General features: G+C 35.1%; 1 protein-coding gene across 1 annotated transcript in view; it reads left to right on the top strand.

Annotated features, from left to right (window-relative positions):
- The window catches only part of LOC107679816 (membrane-bound O-acyltransferase domain-containing protein 2), a 60,178-nt gene that overhangs the window by 32,267 nt on the left and 8,961 nt on the right, over nt 1-18,950 (top strand). The window contains 4 exon segments of the mRNA XM_016475501.1: nt 9,650-9,745; nt 11,064-11,119; nt 15,541-15,595; nt 17,138-17,321. Coding sequence (XP_016330987.1) covers nt 9,650-9,745; nt 11,064-11,119; nt 15,541-15,595; nt 17,138-17,321 — 391 coding nt within the window.

The following is an 18,950-nucleotide window of genomic DNA, read 5'->3' as shown; positions in this document are numbered from 1 at the left end:
AAGCATGTCAACATATTCTGTTACACCAAATACACAAAATAATGGATCTTTAAAAAAGCATCATATGACCCCTTTAAGGTCACACAAAATATCATCATATAGTTTGTATGTTGTTGTTGATTTAATGCAAAAGTCAGTCAAAGTGATTTCGTGCCTCTTTGGAATGGCACAATAATGCGCCGTTCACTTGCAGAATGCAAGCTTCTAGAGTGCACATAAGTCTGAAGTAATGAATTTAGGTAAAGGGGTGCAGAGCCAGTGGTGGATTTGTAGGCAAACGTTAATGCCTTGAATTTTATGCGTGCAGCTATGGGTAGCCAGTGCAAATTGATAAACAGAGGTGTGACGTGCATTTTTGTCGGCTCATTAAAAATGTATCTTGCAGCCGTGTTCTGGATTATACATCATGTCATACATACATCATGTACATGCAGTGATAAGACACTCCTGAAGGGTTTCTAATATATATATATTTTTTTACAATCTGATGGATTGAACCCAGAATATTCCTTTAACCTACTGGACTGATTATTTAACTACTGATTACTAAACAAACTAGACTTTGAAACAATGCTTTTTGTACTATAAAATCTTCATATTGGGTGTGACAGACAGGTCACAGTAATCTGTAGTTTGCACTGATTATTAAGAAATAAGTCTTTCTCTTTGCTGATTGTTCTTCTCTAAGAAAGTAAAGAGCAGCAATGTCTATAGTGTTGAAGACTGACAAGAAAAACTTGTGCAAGAGTCTTGTAGGTTGATAGAGAAATAGACTGAATGCAGTGAACACAGAGAACGCATTAGGGATGCAGTGCTACAAAACAGACCTTTTGAAACTCCAGGAGACGATCAGTCGGTAATAGAGTGATGCCATGCGCCACTGCTCAGGGGACATGAGAGGACAAATCTAAGGATGAAGGGAAATTGAAAAACAGGAGCGGAAAACCGATAAAGAATGCAGTGTGTGTGTGTGTGTTTGCAGAAAGGGCATAAGGATCTCTTGAGCGGCTCTCATTACCTAACTGGTTTATTACCTGGAGACTGCCAATAAAACTGGCATAGATTAGCTGCTGAAGTGATAATGCAAACAATTAATTATACAAAAAAACTGAATACTTTGTCCTTGTTCTGGCCTTATAGCCAAGATTGAACACTTGGATTCAACTTATTTGACATCGTCCCAAGTTACTGTAACCGTTATATGCTACGCAAGTCTTATTTTATGCCACGCAAGTCTACAGTGTGCGCGTGAGACAATGTGTTCTTCTGTTGTCTTTGACAGCTTTTAGGTGCGTTATTGGCAGCGCCACCCTCTTCTTACATGAACGCATCACCACCGCATCAGCACGGAAAACATGGGTAATTTTTTTAAGACAATAATCGCACAACCTATTTGATATTCTATAATTAAATCAACTAATCGAATATTTGAAAATCGTGACCCATCCCTAATTGATAGCCCCAAAAATTGTTTTGCCTATGTCACGATAAGAGGTAAATCCGGCCCTGGCGAGGAACACAAATAATAATAATAATAATAATAATAATTATTAATTTTATTTAATGGCGCCTTTCTAAACACCCAAGGTCACCTTACAGCAAGCAAACTAGTAAAAACAGTAACAATAAATAAACAAGTCCTGCCAGCATTAAAAAATTCAACAGCACAACTGCATACATCATAAATACAATAAAGGCTTATAAGAGCAATTAATAAGAGCAAGTCATAAGAAAGCCTGGGTAAAAAGATAAGTCTTAAGACGAGATTTAAAAGTATGAAGGTTGTCACTGTTCCATATATTGGAGGGAAGAGAGTTCAAGAGAGTGAAGATCTGAGAGTGCGAGAAGGAGTATAGATGTGGAGAAGGTCAGTAAGATACAAGGTTGTAAAGTGCCTTAAATAAGCAAAATTTTAAAATCAATGCAATACTTTACTGGGAGCCAGTGTAAATGTTGGAGAACTGGAGAAATGTGCTCTATTGATGGAAGTCCTAGAAAGAACACGAGCTGCTGAGTCCTGAACCAATTGGAGTTTATAGAGAAGTTTAGAAGGGAGACCAGTAAGGAGAGCATTACAATAGTCGATACGTGAAGTAACCAGTGCATGAATAAGAATTGCAGTATTATTCGTTGTGAGAGAGGGACGAAGGCGATTAATATTAATCAGGTGAAAATACGCAGTACGCCTAATATTATTGACATGAGCTTCAAAAGAAAGTGTGCTATCCAGAATGACACCCAAACTCCTAAAAAAAAAAATTGCGTTATTATCGATATCCACTGTAAAACAATGAGATTTAGTCAAAGTAGATTTTGTACCAATAAGTAAGACATCACTTTTATCACTGTTGAGTTTTAGAAAGTTGGCTGAAAGCCAGTCTTTAATTTCAGTTAAACATCTAGTCAAGGAAGGTGGAGGAAAAGAACTAGAGGGTTTAGAAGACAGGTAGAGCTGGGTGTCGTCGGCATAGCAGTGAAAATGGATACCATATTTCCTGAGAATATAGCCAAGAGGAAGTAAATAGATGATGAATAAGAGTGGGCCCAAAACAGAACCCTGAGGGACACCAGTAGTAACTGTAGATGGTCTTGATTTAAATTTTTTAATTTGAATATGCTGAGTGCGACTGGTAAGATAGGACCTAAACCAGGACAGTGGGGTGCCAGTAATCCCTATAGAAACTAACCTGTCCAGGAGTATCTTGTGCGAGATCGTATCAAAGGCCGTACTCAGGTCAAGAAGGACAAGTATTGTTAATAAACCAGAATCAGCTGCCAATAACAAATCATTAGTAATTTTGACAAGAACTGTATCTGTACTATGATGAGGACGAAAACCAGATTGGAATTGCTCAAACAATGTATTATTGGAGAGATGATTGTGAACTTGAGCTGCAACACATTTTTCCAAGATTTTAGAATTGAATGGCAAATTAGAAATTGGTCGATCATTTTCAAAAATTGATGGATCAGTCCCTGATTTCTTTAGAATAGGGGTAATAATAGCAGTTTTAAGAGAAGAAGGTACAGAACCAGAAACAAGTGAAGAGTGAATAATTTTAGTAATTAATGAGGACAGAGATGGTAGACAAGCTTTATCTAAGCAAGTAGGCAGTGGGTCAAGCTGACAATTGGTAGTTTTAGATTTCCAAATATAACACAATATCTCCACAGCAGTTGGTAAAATACAAGTAGTAAGATTAGAATGCACACCTTTCTTCAACACGGAAGTAAGCCTATGGGTGAGACTTCCGGTTCATTAGCCGCTATAGATAAATAACGAGAAGAATAAGAACGTGCAGTAAACGGTAAAACTGTTTGCACTACAAACCAGTGTGTTCATAAGTAAGATAATACATTAACATAATATGGTAAGACACACCAATTTTCAATATCAAGCAGCAAAACAAACTGTTTTGTACAGCTAAAAATAGCTGGACGCGGATGAGACCGGAAGCTAAACCCATAGACTTTACAATTTTTACGGCAAGAAAAAGGTGGCTAGCCAGATGATACAGTGCTGACAAACAGGAGAAGCACTGTGCGCAACGATACAATCAGAAGACTTTTTAATCTACAAATCGCCATCATTTAACGTTACCATACTGTAGTACCACTAAATGCACCATGGTATTGTCAGAAATGTGGGTATTCGTGTCGAATTTTATTATATTATTAATGTAGACATGTATTAAATGTATTGAAGGAGGAGTAATGGAATATAATTACAGTATTTTTTGTGATTAAGCTATGGCGTTTATGCATTTATACTAAATGTATTTAGACTACTGTTTTTCATTCAAATACCTAAAAACCATATTACATTTTTACCATGGTATTAAGGTGCTATATTTGTGTATTTTAACTGTGATTATCATGATCTAAATGTATGCTACTATGAAAGACCAATGGTTACTAAAAAATAAAACCTCAAACAGTCAGAATAATTAAATTTCACCATATAAAATGAGGTTGCTACAATTTTTACAGATATTACTGATTTTGATAATGAACGTAAATCTACATCTGCATCCTAACTCAAGCTACTATCAAATGTGTAAGAGACAATTTTTTTTTTATTATTAATATGTTCAGGCAACACAAACCTGTTTCTTGATTTGAAACAATATTACTGATTAGAACATCCAGAACTAAGAAATTGTTTTTTTCTATTAAGATATTTATTTTGTTAAGGAAAAATGACTGGAACAGTGTAAAGAATTCAAAAACTTGAAGTGTTTGTCATGTTCTGACCATAAAGAATAGTTTAAAACCACAATTAACTGTCTGGTTTTTACAACTTTCACATTGGAACAAAAATCTGCCTTTAAACTTGAAAGAAATAAAAATTTGACATTTATCGTGATAATTATCAGTATCGACTGATATGAAAAAACATTATCGTGATCATTTTTCTGGCCATATCGCTCAGCCCTATGCGATACCTACAACTGTAGCATAAATCAACAATGCCTAAATTATTATTTGGCTACCATTTAGCGTATATCAATTACCTCAATTACTTTTTTTTTTTAAAGTGTATGCATTTTTTAAAAAAAGATAAAGAGGACAGTCATTCTTTAATAAGATGATCAATTTAAGCAAATAGTGTCAGTTTTGATGTCATTAAGATGCTCTAACAGAAATCAGTGACTTTTCAATGAGAGTCTGCAATTTGTGTGTTCAGAGTTAGTTGGCGTTACAGCAAAGTTCCATCAGTTTGATGGATAGTAACATGGAGATGGCCAATAATATAGCAGACAGTAACGTTCACATGATCTGCCTCCTGATAGAGTTGGACACTTCAGTCCAGTATAAACTCCTACTAACTTTAAGCACATACAACAACTTGGTGACCTTCAGCGATTAAATTACTGTAGGTGTGAATGTACCTTTAGAGCTCTTATGGATGTATATTTCTTGACAGCTTGTTTCTGAGCATCACTGTGAAGTTCAGAAAACTTCAAGACTCAATACAGATTGTTAAGCGTTCACACAGCAGTCTTTCTTGCTTTCAAATTCAGCCCCATGTGAAATTCCTGAAATCGTACACAACACAGTGTGCCATTAACTTCTGCTCTGAAAGTTAAAGAGATTTGGTGGTAGGTTGTTCTCTCAGGTCTTGTTCTATCTCACAATGGTGTGATTGTCCCCCGTTTCATTAGAAATGACACTTTTATGATGTGATTTATTGCTTTAATATGTTTCCACTCAGGCATGTGAGAGTAGGGTTTTATGGTCTAGACGAGACCCCATCTAACAGCTGCTGATAACACCTCACCTCTGTGTCTCACCTTTATAAATGATCATCTTGAGACTGTGTGGTGGTTATTGCCAAATGAAAGTAGAACCAGGAGAGATTGTGTTACTTGTGTGTGTGTGTGTGTGTGTGTGTGTGTGTGTGTGTGTGTGTGAGAGAGAGAGCACAAGCTGCCCTCATCACGGGCCACTGGAGCTCTTGTCTGTCTTATTAGAGAGGAATAGTGTAAATGTATATTTATAGAAGGGCTACTGTAGTGTGTGAGTCCTTGAAAAGCACAGTATCAGATTATGCTCTCTGGCAAAGCTGGTATAGGAAAAGAGATGGATTTCTTGTAGATTTTCTGTGTATATTTATTTAAAATGTGTTTTTTTTAATGAAATAATTAATCGTTCGTCTCTGGAACACAAATTAAGATATTTTTGATGAAATCCGAGAGATTTCTGACCCTTCATAGTCAACAAAGGTAACTACCACGTTCAAGGCCCAGAAAGGTAGTAAGGACTCTGTAAAATAGTCCATGTGACCAAATTGTTGAATAAAGTTGTTATTTTTGTTTTCTTTTGTGGCCAAAAAGTATTCTCGTAGCTTCATAACATTATGGTTGAACCATTGCTGTCACATGGACTGTTTTAAAAATGTCCTTACTACCTTTCTGGGCCTTTAAGGTGATAGTTGCGTTGCTGTCTATGCAGGGTCAGAAAGCTCTTGGATTTCAGCAAAAATATCTTAATTTGTGTTCGGAAGATGAACAGTCTTATGGGTTTGGAACGACATGAGGGTGAGAAATTAATGACAGAATTTTTATTTTTGGGTGAACTGTCCCTTTATCATCCTGACCAGTGTAGTTTAAATCTCTCTAAAAAAAATAAAAAACAGAACACATTAATTGATTGCAATTTATTTTCTTTCTCATCCGCAATGTTTGTCAAGTATTTTTGCATCAAAGACAGTCGCATGACCAATTTACTTGTACATGAACATTTTCCACCCTCTCTCAGTGTCCCTTTAAACCAGGGATAGTTTCGTTGCTGTCTATGCAGGGTCAGAAAGCTCTTGGATTTCAGCAAAAATATCTTAATTTGTGTTCGGAAGATGAACAGTCTTATGGGTTTGGAACGACATGAGGGTGAGAAATTAATGACAGAATTTTTATTTTTGGGTGAACTGTCCCTTTATCATCCTGACCAGTGTAGTTTAAATCTCTCTAAAAAAAATAAAAAACAGAACACATTAATTGATTGCAATTTATTTTCTTTCTCATCCGCAATGTTTGTCAAGTATTTTTGCATCAAAGACAGTCGCATGACCAATTTACTTGTACATGAACATTTTCCACCCTCTCTCAGTGTCCCTTTAAACCAGGGCCTAGAGGGCTGGTGTCCTGCAGAGTTTAGCTCCATCCCTAATGAAACACACCTGAACCAGCTAATCAAGCTCTTACTAGGCATAGAAACTTCCAGTCAGGTGTGTTGAGGCAAGTTGGAGCTAAACTCTGCAGGACACCGGCCCTCCAGGACCGAGTTTGGACAGCCCTGCTTTAAACAAACTGTTTTTGCTACTGTACCTTTAAGACCTCTGTATGTAAGTGACCTCGGTTTGGTTTTAATCTACACTGTTTTGAGGAAGTTGTTGTTTATCATGGTGTGCCAAGTTACTGAGTAATTTAATAAGTTTAGTATTGTATATTTATGTTTCTAACATTAATAAATCGATATGTCTCTCAATAGCTTTGTTTCCATGCAAAGTTGAGAATTTAACTTCTGCGCAAAATTGGAATATCACATAAAACATTTGCGAATAAGTGTTTTTTAAGCGCATGGAGGAATTTATTCAGTAAATGTATTTCCATCTCCCATTATTTGCATTTACTCTTTCGCACAAGTCAAAAACCACATCAAGTGAGTAATTCTTTTTATTTTTTTTTAAATTAAGTTTTTTTTTTTTCCAGAAATTTGTCATTCCCATCTCTCATTTCTGATGCGATACTTCAACATGTGCATAAAAACAGGGTGATGGAAACATAGCTAATGACAGCTTAGGCAACATCTGAATTTACATAATTTTGCACATGCATTAAAACCGTACCTGTGTTGAGATGTCCTAGTGGTGGGCGGTATGACCAAAAATGTATATCACGGTATTTTTCAAAATTATACCGGTTTCACGGTATATGACGGTATTTATAAAAAAATTTCCATAGCTAAGGTTTATCCAAAAAAGTCACTAGGTTTGTCAGTATATATATTCTATGGGAAAAAGCCACTAAAAGCGTCTGAAAGTTGCTAAATCTAGCGCTGAAGTCGCGCTCGTGTGTGTGTGTGTGTGTGTGTGTGTATGAGACGCGGGAGCTGATGGCAGGGGGCAGTGGATATTTGTGGCGGTCAGTGGATATTGTGGATGAGTTCTTCTGTGTCATCACGTTCTATTAGTTCTACAGCTTCAGTTTCGGAACTTTCACGCTTAGTAACACATACAGCTGTTCCCTCACGACAGTGCAACAGTGAAAAGAGACCCCCCCCAAACGCGTTCCGAACATTATTTAAATGAAACCGGTATTGCGGTATTTTAAAAATTCATATCATAAGAAAAATAAACACCGGTATTCGGTATGAACCGGTATACCGCCCAGCACTATGTCCTACCACATCATAAAATGATACCACAGAGCCCCTTTTTACGTACTGTTGCGTGTGCATGTTAGCATTATAATTTACATCCATTACCTTGAAATTCATTATTACTGAACAGGTTGAAAGAGAACATCAACTGTATTGTTTTGCGATTGGGTAATATTAGCTGAAAAAAAGCATTCAAGGATGCACAATTTGAAAATCCACTTACATTTCCATTTTTAGTACAATTAAATTTGGGATGCATAAGTTTCCTTTAAATAAACTGACTGACCCACTACCATTCTTCATCACAGTCCATCTCCTAACTGTACAATGTTCCTTGTACAACCAGAAAGCAGCCTCCACACAATCATCCTACAGAGCGCTGGAACAGAAGAAGGTCTTCATAGTTTACACAGTGCTACTCATAGCCCTGATGAAGGGCCTAGTGTTGAGACGGAGCAGGCACTGCCTCTGAATGCTATGAGTGGGACTGTACAGTAGACATTTTAAAACCAGCTTTGTTAGAGGCAAAGACAGAAACTAGAATGTCAAGAATTTGCCCACTGTTGCTTAGTGAGGAATCGGGGGACTTGGTTATTTGAGTCTGACATACCAAACGTTGTGCAGCTGTGTGCAACTGATAGTGGGAGAAAATTCAAAGGCTTTTGCCTCACACTGAGGCCCTGCTGAAATTCAGTGAGTCTTTGATAAGTTTTAGTGGCTGTTATCTTCCTTTTGATGGTTAATATGCTGAATAAAAGAGCGATCCTTATCGGGTTGTGGGAGGAGGTTCATAAGCCGAGTTGAAATTATGGCTTGAGTCTGATAGTGTTGTTCTAACATGCCGCTTTAGGCAGCGATGGTACAGAGCAGCCTTGATCACTCTCTCTCCACTCACAAATTTGTTGTAGTATGCAAATAGCTTGCATGAATTATAATGTGTAATATCAGATATCAAATGTGAGAGGTTTCCTGCAAAGTGGGGGCTCAGGTGATTTTACTATAGGTGGCGCCTCTTGATAAATGTTTGTGGGAATAATTAACATTTGTTCTTGCATTTAAATTAACCAAAAAAAGAGAGAGAGAATATACTAATGAAATTATTTTTTTATTTAAATAATTTATTTGACTAGTTTAGCTGTTTTTTTGTCTTTTAATGAATTCAGGTAAACTCTAAAAATACATAAATAAATAATTGAATAATAAGAAATATTTGTACATTTTGATATTTAGTGAATTTGATGCTTGCTGCATATTGCATGCATGTATATACTTTACACTGCTTATTTTATTTACTTATTAATGCTTATTTATTTAAAAAATAATATGTAACGCGTTCACGTTCATCAATAACAATTATTGTTTTCACACGACCCTATTATTAATTCAGTTAGTGACATCTAATTATAATCTCATGAATAACATAAACCCTTATTTTGCAAATTTGAATCTATAAAAATGACTTATTTGTTTGGACTGCAAAAGGTAAGTCAAGAAAGACATGTTAAAATTACTTTGGGTTTAGTTGTCATGCAGGAAATGGAAAGTCAGGTTCAGTGCAATGCATTGTGGGATACAGTATTTCACACAGTGTGGTTTGTTGAGTGTATACTTTTTTTGTACACATTTTGCATACATAGCATTTGCATAGTGACCACAATATATGTTCTGCTGAAATGGAGTAGTATGTGGTATTTTGTACCAAACAGTCTTTTTTTGTTTTCCATTCAGTGTTTTTAAGTTTTCCCCTCTTCTGCATTCTTCTCCATAGATACTGCTTTGTGGTTACGCTGGGATATCTCAGTTTCTGCCAGGTCACAAGAGTCTATGTGTTTGACTACGGCATGTACTCAGCAGACTTCACTGGGTAAGTTATTTTGCACTGGAATCAGCATCATTTCCAAGAAAACTAAAACTGAATGAAAATAATTTTGCCAACTGGAATAAAAATAAAAGAAAAACTGACTGTAAAAAGCAGGCTAAACTAAAATACATTTTCATGACTCCTAAACAAGTGCAAGTGAAATAAAAATAACTATAAAATATAAATTAATTTAGTTTGTGATAGATGGTATGTATGTTAAAATGACACCTGCATTATACATGAAAACTGTCACTACATAGCAATAACACTAGGCTGAGAAATTAAAATATTTAATTGTGCTAGTTTAGTTTAGTTTAGTTTACACTCCTGTTCAAAAGTTTGCATCAGTAAGAATGTTTTTTTTTTTTAAACAAGGATGCATTAAATTGTTTGTTTAAAAGTGACAGTAAAGACTTTTATTTTTATTTTATTTCAATGATATGTTGTTGTTTTAAACTTTCTGTTCATCAAAAAATAGAGAAAATCCTGAAATAATGTATCATGCTTTCCACAAAATTTGAAAACAGAAGTTATTTTAAATTGTTATACTATTACAAAATTACTGTTTAATACATAAGTACAGTAATTTGGTCAAATAAATGCAGCCTTGGTGAGCATTAAAAAGCATTAGAGCAAAAAAAAACATGAATTAACATTAAATATAAAACCAAAACGGAATAAATTTAATAAACTAGAAAACACTGAACATACTAAAACTAAAATAAAACTAAAAATGATATAGTGAAAACGACCAAAACCAAACTAAATTCAAAGGACAAATTGAAAAAATAATAGAAAACTAACCTAAAAATTCATAATTGTATTAAGTATTGGGGTTTTAAGTTAATTTCCTTATCTGTGTTGTGAAAAGATGCCTCATAAAGCCTCATACTTGAACCTCAGAATATTTGTCACTTAAAGATTAAACATAAGTGAAAAAATCTGTGTACATATTCTGCTTTGCAGGAATCTCAGAACTAAAATATGCATGCATTCAGCTTTATTCTTTAGAAATATACATGTTAACTACAGCCAAGGGCAAGTATATAAGTGCTAGTTTTACCATACAGTATGATAAAAGCAGATCAGTATCATAGCTCAACCTTCAAGCAGGTTTGACATAAGAGCTACACCAAGGTGAACTCGACCCTTTAGAAACTGTGTGGAGATTTGGTCAGTGCAATTGTATAAATAATAAATGTTGAAGAGCTTGGTTTGATAGAAGTAGAAGCTCTTACGTACATGTGAATCCAACAGACTCAATATCAGGTTTAAACAGGATCTCTGTCACATACATTTCTTTTTCCTTTTCTCCCTCCAGGCCCATGATGGTCATCACACAGAAGATCACAAGTTTGGCCTTTGAGATTCATGATGGTATGTAACAGTTTTATTAATCCAATTCTCATATTCTTCTCTTTATTAAGTTGTCATGGTGGAACAGCCTGAGTAATGAATGATATTATAAAACTGGCATGATTTCTACCTGAAATCTTTCTAGAGCTCCATTGTTTCTGTCTGTGCCCATGTTAGAGGCTCTAGGAATTACATAAGGGCTGTTAAACCCTGCTGCTACACCACGTCCTCGTATGCCATTGTTTTATACCACTGCTGGCGCTGCACTCCAGTGAGTGGGCCAGAGTAGTTTGGGCTGCCAGCTGGATGTTGCACTTCATAGACCACACTTACCTTATCCAATACACTATACCGCTTATTACGCAACTTGGTGAAATCTGTTTAATAAGATACTAATTGTGCTGCATCTTCACATCATTTTTGGATGATCTGGATCATTGATAAAGGAGAATGATGGTCATTTCAAGATTAATGGACCTCCCTTCAACTGAGTGTGTTAAAGGGACAGTTTACCTAAAATAAACATTTCTGTCATTATTTTGACACACCATATTGGAATATACACTACCATTAAAAAAATATATGTTTTTTTAATTATTACTTTTATTCCGCAAGGACACATTAATTTCATCAGAAGTGACAGTAAAGATATTTATAATGTTACAAAAAGTTTCTATTTCAAGTAAATGCTCTATTGATCTTTATATTCATCAAAGAATCCTGAAAAATAATTTGAAAGATAAATGTCAGCATATTAGAATGATTTCTGAAGAATCATGTGACACTAAAGACTGGAGTAACGATGCAGAAAATTCAGCTTTGCATCACAGGAATAAATAACATTTTAAAATATAATAACATAAAAACAGTTATTTTCAATTATAATATTTCACAATATTAATGTTTTTACTGTATTTTAGTATAAATTAGTTGATTAAAATTATGTAAGATTAAGATTTACATTTTAAAAAAGGATATACGTAAAGATACTGTATATCCTTTGACCTTTTGATCTTGACAGCCCCTGGACACCATTTACTTTCATTGGTTGGAAAAGAGCATCTTTTGTGTTCCACTGAAGAAAGAAACTCTTCTGGTTTGGAATAACAAGAGGAGCTAATATTGACAGATTTTAAATTTTTGGGTGAACTATCCCTTTAAATATGGAAGCATATAGGTAGCGAAATTCTATTTAAAATGCAATATGCAAAATGGCAATGCAATATTCAAAATGGCAAAGCAAATTTATAATTAATTATAACTAGTTATGATTAATTATTCATATTTCCCTTATGAGCTGATTCGCTACAAGAGAAAGGAAAACTTGAAATTGCATCATATGACCTCAAAAAAACAAAACTGAAAAGGACAAAAATGTCCAAAAGGTCGCACAAGGGTTAAGCACAAAGGAATGAGCATCAGTGGAAAATGGAAATGTGATGGCAGGAACCCAAGAGAAACCACTCTAGTTTTATCAACGACTGTCAAATCTCCCATGCAAACAAGGCAACTGATAAGCAAACTAGATTGCACACCATTGCACAGCATAGTTTTTAGATACTTAGTCAACCAAAGAACTAATCGCAGTGATATGTGACCAAGTCACTTTTAGAGTCAAACAGAAGTAGCATCTCAGTCACCACATTTCTTTTAACAGGCTTTATGGGAAGATTAAGAGAGCACATCCCGTTTCTCTGAAGCGATAGCTCACAGAACATCTGGCCGAAACTGCATCCCAGCACTTTTGAGCTGCCTCCGAATGACTTGCCGTTAGCTCTGCATGCCCTGCTCTATTGCAGACAATGCACAATATATTAATCCATGTGTTTTAATGAAGTTTTGTAATAGTCTCCTCCTTCCAACACTTTATGGAGAACTCAATTCAGACTGAAATTGTGGCACTCTGATACTTTGGCAAACAACGCCGACTAAGGCCTAAAGTATACTTCGGTTTTTCCGCATACGCAAGGGTCCGCGTACAGTGTGCGTGATGCAAATTTCATTACCAGAACAGTATGCGAGTACTGTATGTGCACAACTCGATTTTTGGACGCACATGCGCTTTGAATTTGTTTTGCACTAATCAGTTGCCCCACAACGAAACTAGAAAGACGGAACAACAACAACAAAAAAATACTGGAGTCTGCAACAACAACAACAACAACAACAGACTCCCGCATGGGCAAGCGCTTGTGTGAGAGGCTTATGAGATAAATGCAACTTTAGTTTGAAAGAGTACAAAGATTTTATCAGTCATAACTTCTGGAGAAAAATAGCACAAACACTGGACAGAGATGAAACTTTCTGGAGCACACGTGTTGACCGCCTGTGTTAGTGCATGCTACCAAATACAGTGCACTTTGAAAGGCTGTGCGTTCAACTACGCATATGCTAGCGCATGCATACAAAAACGAAGTATACTTTAGGCTTAATGTTTAATTATTCTTCATTTAAAATAATATTTAATTATTTAATGTTTTACTAATTATTTACTAATTGTTTATTTTATATATATATATATATATAATATTATTTTTATTTATTTATTTTATTTTTTAAAATTTTTTTTACCACTTTTATTATATTTTTGTCAAATGCTAGAGATAATACAGAGGGGACAGGAAATTGAGGTATTTAGTACTGCAGTGATGACTTTATTTTATTTTATTTTTTTATTTTATTTTTTTTGGAAGCTCTGTAACCACCAAAAGTTTATGATTCTTACAAGTTTTGTTCATCCTGATAATCTTTACATATGAACACAACTTTTATTAATTTTGAAGCGTAAACTCAATCACCAGAAATAAAAGCCAAACATAACCATGGTCACATGACTGCAGTGTCATCGTCACTAAGTGTCTGACAAACCTTTTAAATCTTTATTTAAAAAAAATAAAAAAAATCCATGAAAGTTTGATTTAGAATAGTTTGCAGGGGAGCTATTCTAAAAAAAAATTCAAGTTGTGAAAGCGAATAGATGCATTTCAGCGTGATGACATTTATATCCCACACTTGTTAGCAGCTGCCTATTTCAAGACCAGTAAAAGCTATTACTGATATATTTTTTGCAGAATGAAAAATATCTTGATCTTGTGTTTACCACAGACCTTATTTCAGGCATGTAACCAAAAAAACCTATTGATTTCTGGTTGATGGAGGTGGAAGTGTTAAAATGCTAACACATTTCCTTGTTTTGGCCTACAAAAATTTACATTTACATTTAGTCATTTAGCAGACACTTTTATCCAAATAAATTAAGTATGACAATAAATATGCTTTGTACAATTGGGGTTACAACCCAGGTTTCATTCAAATCCGAGTCTCCCACATTAGCACCATGCCTCAATGTGTCCGACATGTGGTTCTTTTGGTTATTAATACTGTGTTTCAGTGGATTTGTGTAGGGCCTGAGAGTGCTGCCCGGTTAACAAATATAATGAAGTGTTGTCGTTGATGTTGTCACATTTGCTGAAAGAAGAAGAGTGGGACTGTGTCTGTGTGTATATGTCTGTGTGTGGGTTATGCATTTCCCAGCAACCATTAAAGCCTGCAGAAGCTGATAGGTTGACTAATCTAGTTGTCAGTGCACTGACAGATGAATGACGAATGGCTTGATCCATTTTCTTCACTAACCCTGCAGACTTAATGCTGCAGACTGGAGCCGAAGCAGCTCAGTGCTGCAGAATGCGACAGCACTGTCCACACTAGAGGTGTAACGGTACACAAACATGACTGTTACAGTTTGGTATGGTTTCTGTACAGCAGGAGGAAAAAACTAAACATAAATTGCTTTTCTTATTTAACAATGGTTTACTGAACAAATTGTTTTTCAGGATTATCTCATAAGAACAGCATTTATTTAAAAATAGAAATCTTTTTATATGTCTTTATTGACAATTTTCATCAAATCAATGTAATGTGTCCTTGCTGAATATAAGTATTCATTTCTTTCAAAAGAAATATTACACCAGACCTTTAAATGGTAGTTGGTAGAAAGAGAGAGAGAGAGAGACAAACAGAAAGTATTTATTTACTTCATGTATTTAGTAATTATTTTCTTCTTATGTGCATTTATCATGGGTGCTAATAATTGAAATATATATGTTTTATTATACAGGCTTTCACTAAGCCTGTACAATTAAACTTTGAAAACGCTAAATGCATAAGCACAGATGTGTGATACTGTTTCTGTTTGTACTCGGTGAGTGTGATTCTGCATCCTCACGTGGGCTTCATTCACACACATTTGCTGTATCAGAGTGTAGCTGCTGTTTCTGCAGGTTAGTGTGAGTCGCAGGAGACCACTGGCCTCAAACTCCACTACACGTGCTGCAGTAGTGCAGCTGCTTCATAATCAACTTCTGGACGTGTTTCGAAATGACAGTGTTTTGTGGGAGTGTGTCTGATGAGTTCGGGCCTGTGTTTGTGTGTTTTTCCCACAGGGTTGATGAAGAGGGAGGAGCACCTAAAGCCCAGTCAGAAGTATCTTGCAGTCAGGTATGTGTGAAAGGTATGTTTGTGGTTGGGATGAGATCACTCGTTTACTTTGTGTCTTTTGAAAGAAAACCAACTTCTAGCTCAATTCGAGATATAAAGTTCCTCTCACTGATCAAATGCAGAGTGCACAGCTGCGTTCTTTAATAACAATCATTTTGAGCATAATATTACTCTGCAGTGCTCAAAAAAAGCAGCATACCATTTGCAGACTCAAATCATTCACAATCAGGCTCTGAAGGCTGTTGCCAAGCAACTGAACATTGCCGCCATATCACGTGAACTGGTGTCCACAGGAAGTCGTCAGGATTCAGAGGTTTCGGAAGTCACACCCTGCAGTTAGTAAGAGAAGTTTTGAATAATGGTAGTACCATGGTCCTGTGGTCACAGAGTGTTAAGCAATATGTCAACATTTACATAATGGATGAGTTGCGTTCTTGTTCAAACATGACATAGTGTCATGTTTAATCAATGCTCACGTGCTGGTTACATATGCTGCAAACTCTTTCACGGTTGAGATGATCGCAGTCAGATCAAATTCCTGTTATCCTAGTGCAAATCTTGTATATAGGATTATATTTAACCACTGGACTAACTACTGTAATGGTGCTCAGCTGTTTTTAGAAAAAAAAGTGTAACTTTACGAGTAACAAGTCAAGCGTGGGAAAATTCGACGACTGTTCTTGAGAAATGAGACTGATTCTCATTCCAGTGAACTGGTTCAAAGCAAGCAATTTATCAAGAGAAACAATGAGTCCTCATTGTGGCATTTACATCTGTTTTGCAGTGAAATATTTAGTGAAATATTGTGATTGATCACTGGTTTTCAGCTCAGATATTTAAATGTGGGAATTTTCTATTTTAATTAGTTTGTCCTTCTGTGTAAGCATAATGCCGATATTTTCATTGATTGATTTTTTTTTTTTTGCCAGATAAGCATTACTAAGTATTGCTAAAAAAATCTCTATCTATCTATCTATCTATCTATCTATCTGTCTATCTGTCTATCTGTCTGTCTGTCTGTCTGTCTGTCTGTCTATAGGCTATATTAGTTATGTTTTATTAATAAAATATAGTAAATTTAGTTATATTAACGATTTATTTATTTATTTATCATATTTTATTTTTATTTGTCATATGTAATGTGTACAAATATATTTGTATAAATAACTTCAGCAGCATTAATGTTGTTTTAGGTATATTTTGGTACTTATGTTAAGCTACTGTATCTTATGTTTATAGTTTGTAGCATAGCTTTTTTTTTTAAAGGTAGCTTATTTCAGCTTAAGTAGCTTGTTGAGAAGCTTCCTCTAATTTCTTAGCCTTGATTAGCTAATTAATGGCCTTGTAATATTGAAGTGATTTATAACATTCTCTGCTTTCTTAAATACTGAAAAACATTGCTACAGTAATATTTTATTATATGTAAATTGTCCTTTTTCATCATTATTTCTTTTTCAGAGAAAATCATGTTTTGGCACTTGATATTGGGTGTGCCTTGTTGGTTAAATGATGACTTGTTCTGTCCTTGTGTTTGCTGTACAGGAAGATGCCCAGTCTGCTGGAGTATCTGAGTTATAACTGTAACTTTATGGGGATCTTGGCTGGCCCGACCTGCTCCTATAACGATTACGTAGCCTTTATAGAAGGCCGATGCTACGAGCCCAAGCACCTGGAGTCAAACGGCAAAGAGAATGGGAAATTCAAGCAGAGTGACCCTTCACCTAAGGTAGTGTGATTACACTGCTCTCTTGCTCCCTCTGGTGACCGTATCACATAAATTATATACATTACATAGTTATAAAAGATGATGATACTGATACACACACACACACACACACCATACATATATTACCGGTCAAAGTATGAGATGAGTAAGAAAAAAAACGTTTTAATGCTAAAGACGTTTATAATGTTACAGAAGATTTCTGTTTCAAAAAATTTTGTTATTTTAAACTTTATATTCATCAGAAAATCCTGAAGAAAAAACAACAACAACAACAAACATATTAACCTTTTTTTCAACAATAATAATAAAATGAACAATTGATAATTTAACATGAATAATATTTGATAGTAATTGAGCACCAAATCAGAATATTAGAATAATTTCTAAAGGATCATGTGACATTAAAGACTGGAGTAATGATGCTGAAAATTCAGCTTTGCCATCATAGGAATAAATTACCATTTAAAATATTTTTAATATAAATATTAATTTTTTGTTTATACAGTTTATAAATATAAATATAAATATTATGTTTTAATGTTTTTGTATTTTTTATTTTTTTTGTATTTATTCTTTTTATTTGGATTTTTTTTTATACAATCTGTTTTAGCCCCTTTACCCCTTTAATAATAATTTTGCCTGTTTTATTTATTACAGAATCAAAACAAACCCCAAGTTATACAAGAAAAACTGAACCAAATGAGTAGTGGATGTTTGTACAACAATCATAAATGAAACAAAGAACATGTGAATGTGGATAAACAGGAAAGTAATGACAACATTAGGACTGGTTTTGCCAGGTGGAAAACCTGATGTCAGAACCAGTTTGCAGACCTTACAAAGGAAATGCTTTTTGAGTGAGGTAAACAACGCTACTTTTGTGGACACTGAGAGACAATGAGAAGCACTCAGAAGACTTTAGATTTAAACTCAACTGAACTTCATTGTATGCTACAAACTTCCTTATTGCATTATCAGGTTTTTTTTTTGTCATTTGAATGAATGAAAACCTCTATGGCCAGGAGCTCATATTTCTCAAGCTTGCTGAGTGGAGAGTTTGTTTTGAGTGTAGCTCTGGTGATCAGCATGCTTTTATATGCATTTCCTCCTCAGGGGTTTCACAATGGTCTCACTTTAATGGACTCCAGCAACATTTTAACCCAAGTAAACCAGTAAAAGCCGCAGACTTCATTAAATATTGTCAGTGATGTATGCGTTTCATCCTCAATAGACAAACATAAACAAAAGCGTTTGGTGAATCAGCTAGCTCGCATGTTTCACAAGAGCCTGAGGAGGTTGCGTTCACAAATTAATTTCCTGTCACACAGAATCATTGCTGTATTTACCCTCCAGCTCTTTCTGCTCCTCAGTGATTTGATGATAGCAAAGTAAAATAAACTTTTAGATACTAATGAATTTGGCATTTTTTAAATATCGGCATCGGCCGATAAGTTTTCCTGTTTGGCCGATGAGTTCGAGGCTTGACTTTTATTTTGACGGCGCTGAGAAGTGCTCACACAGTGCTCACATTCTCCCTCTTGTTCGCCGTTGTCATTAACAGTTCTGTCTAAATACGGATAGAAGTCTGTCTAATAATCAGATAGAACGGTTAAACAAAGGAATTAAAAT

This window comes from Sinocyclocheilus anshuiensis, unplaced genomic scaffold (genome assembly GCF_001515605.1).
Source record: "Sinocyclocheilus anshuiensis isolate Anshui unplaced genomic scaffold, SAMN03320099.WGS_v1.1 scaffold676, whole genome shotgun sequence".
Taxonomy (NCBI): Eukaryota; Metazoa; Chordata; class Actinopteri; order Cypriniformes; family Cyprinidae; genus Sinocyclocheilus; species Sinocyclocheilus anshuiensis.
The sequence above is the reverse complement of the archived record's forward strand: the minus strand, read 5'-3'. Positions and strand labels throughout refer to the sequence as shown.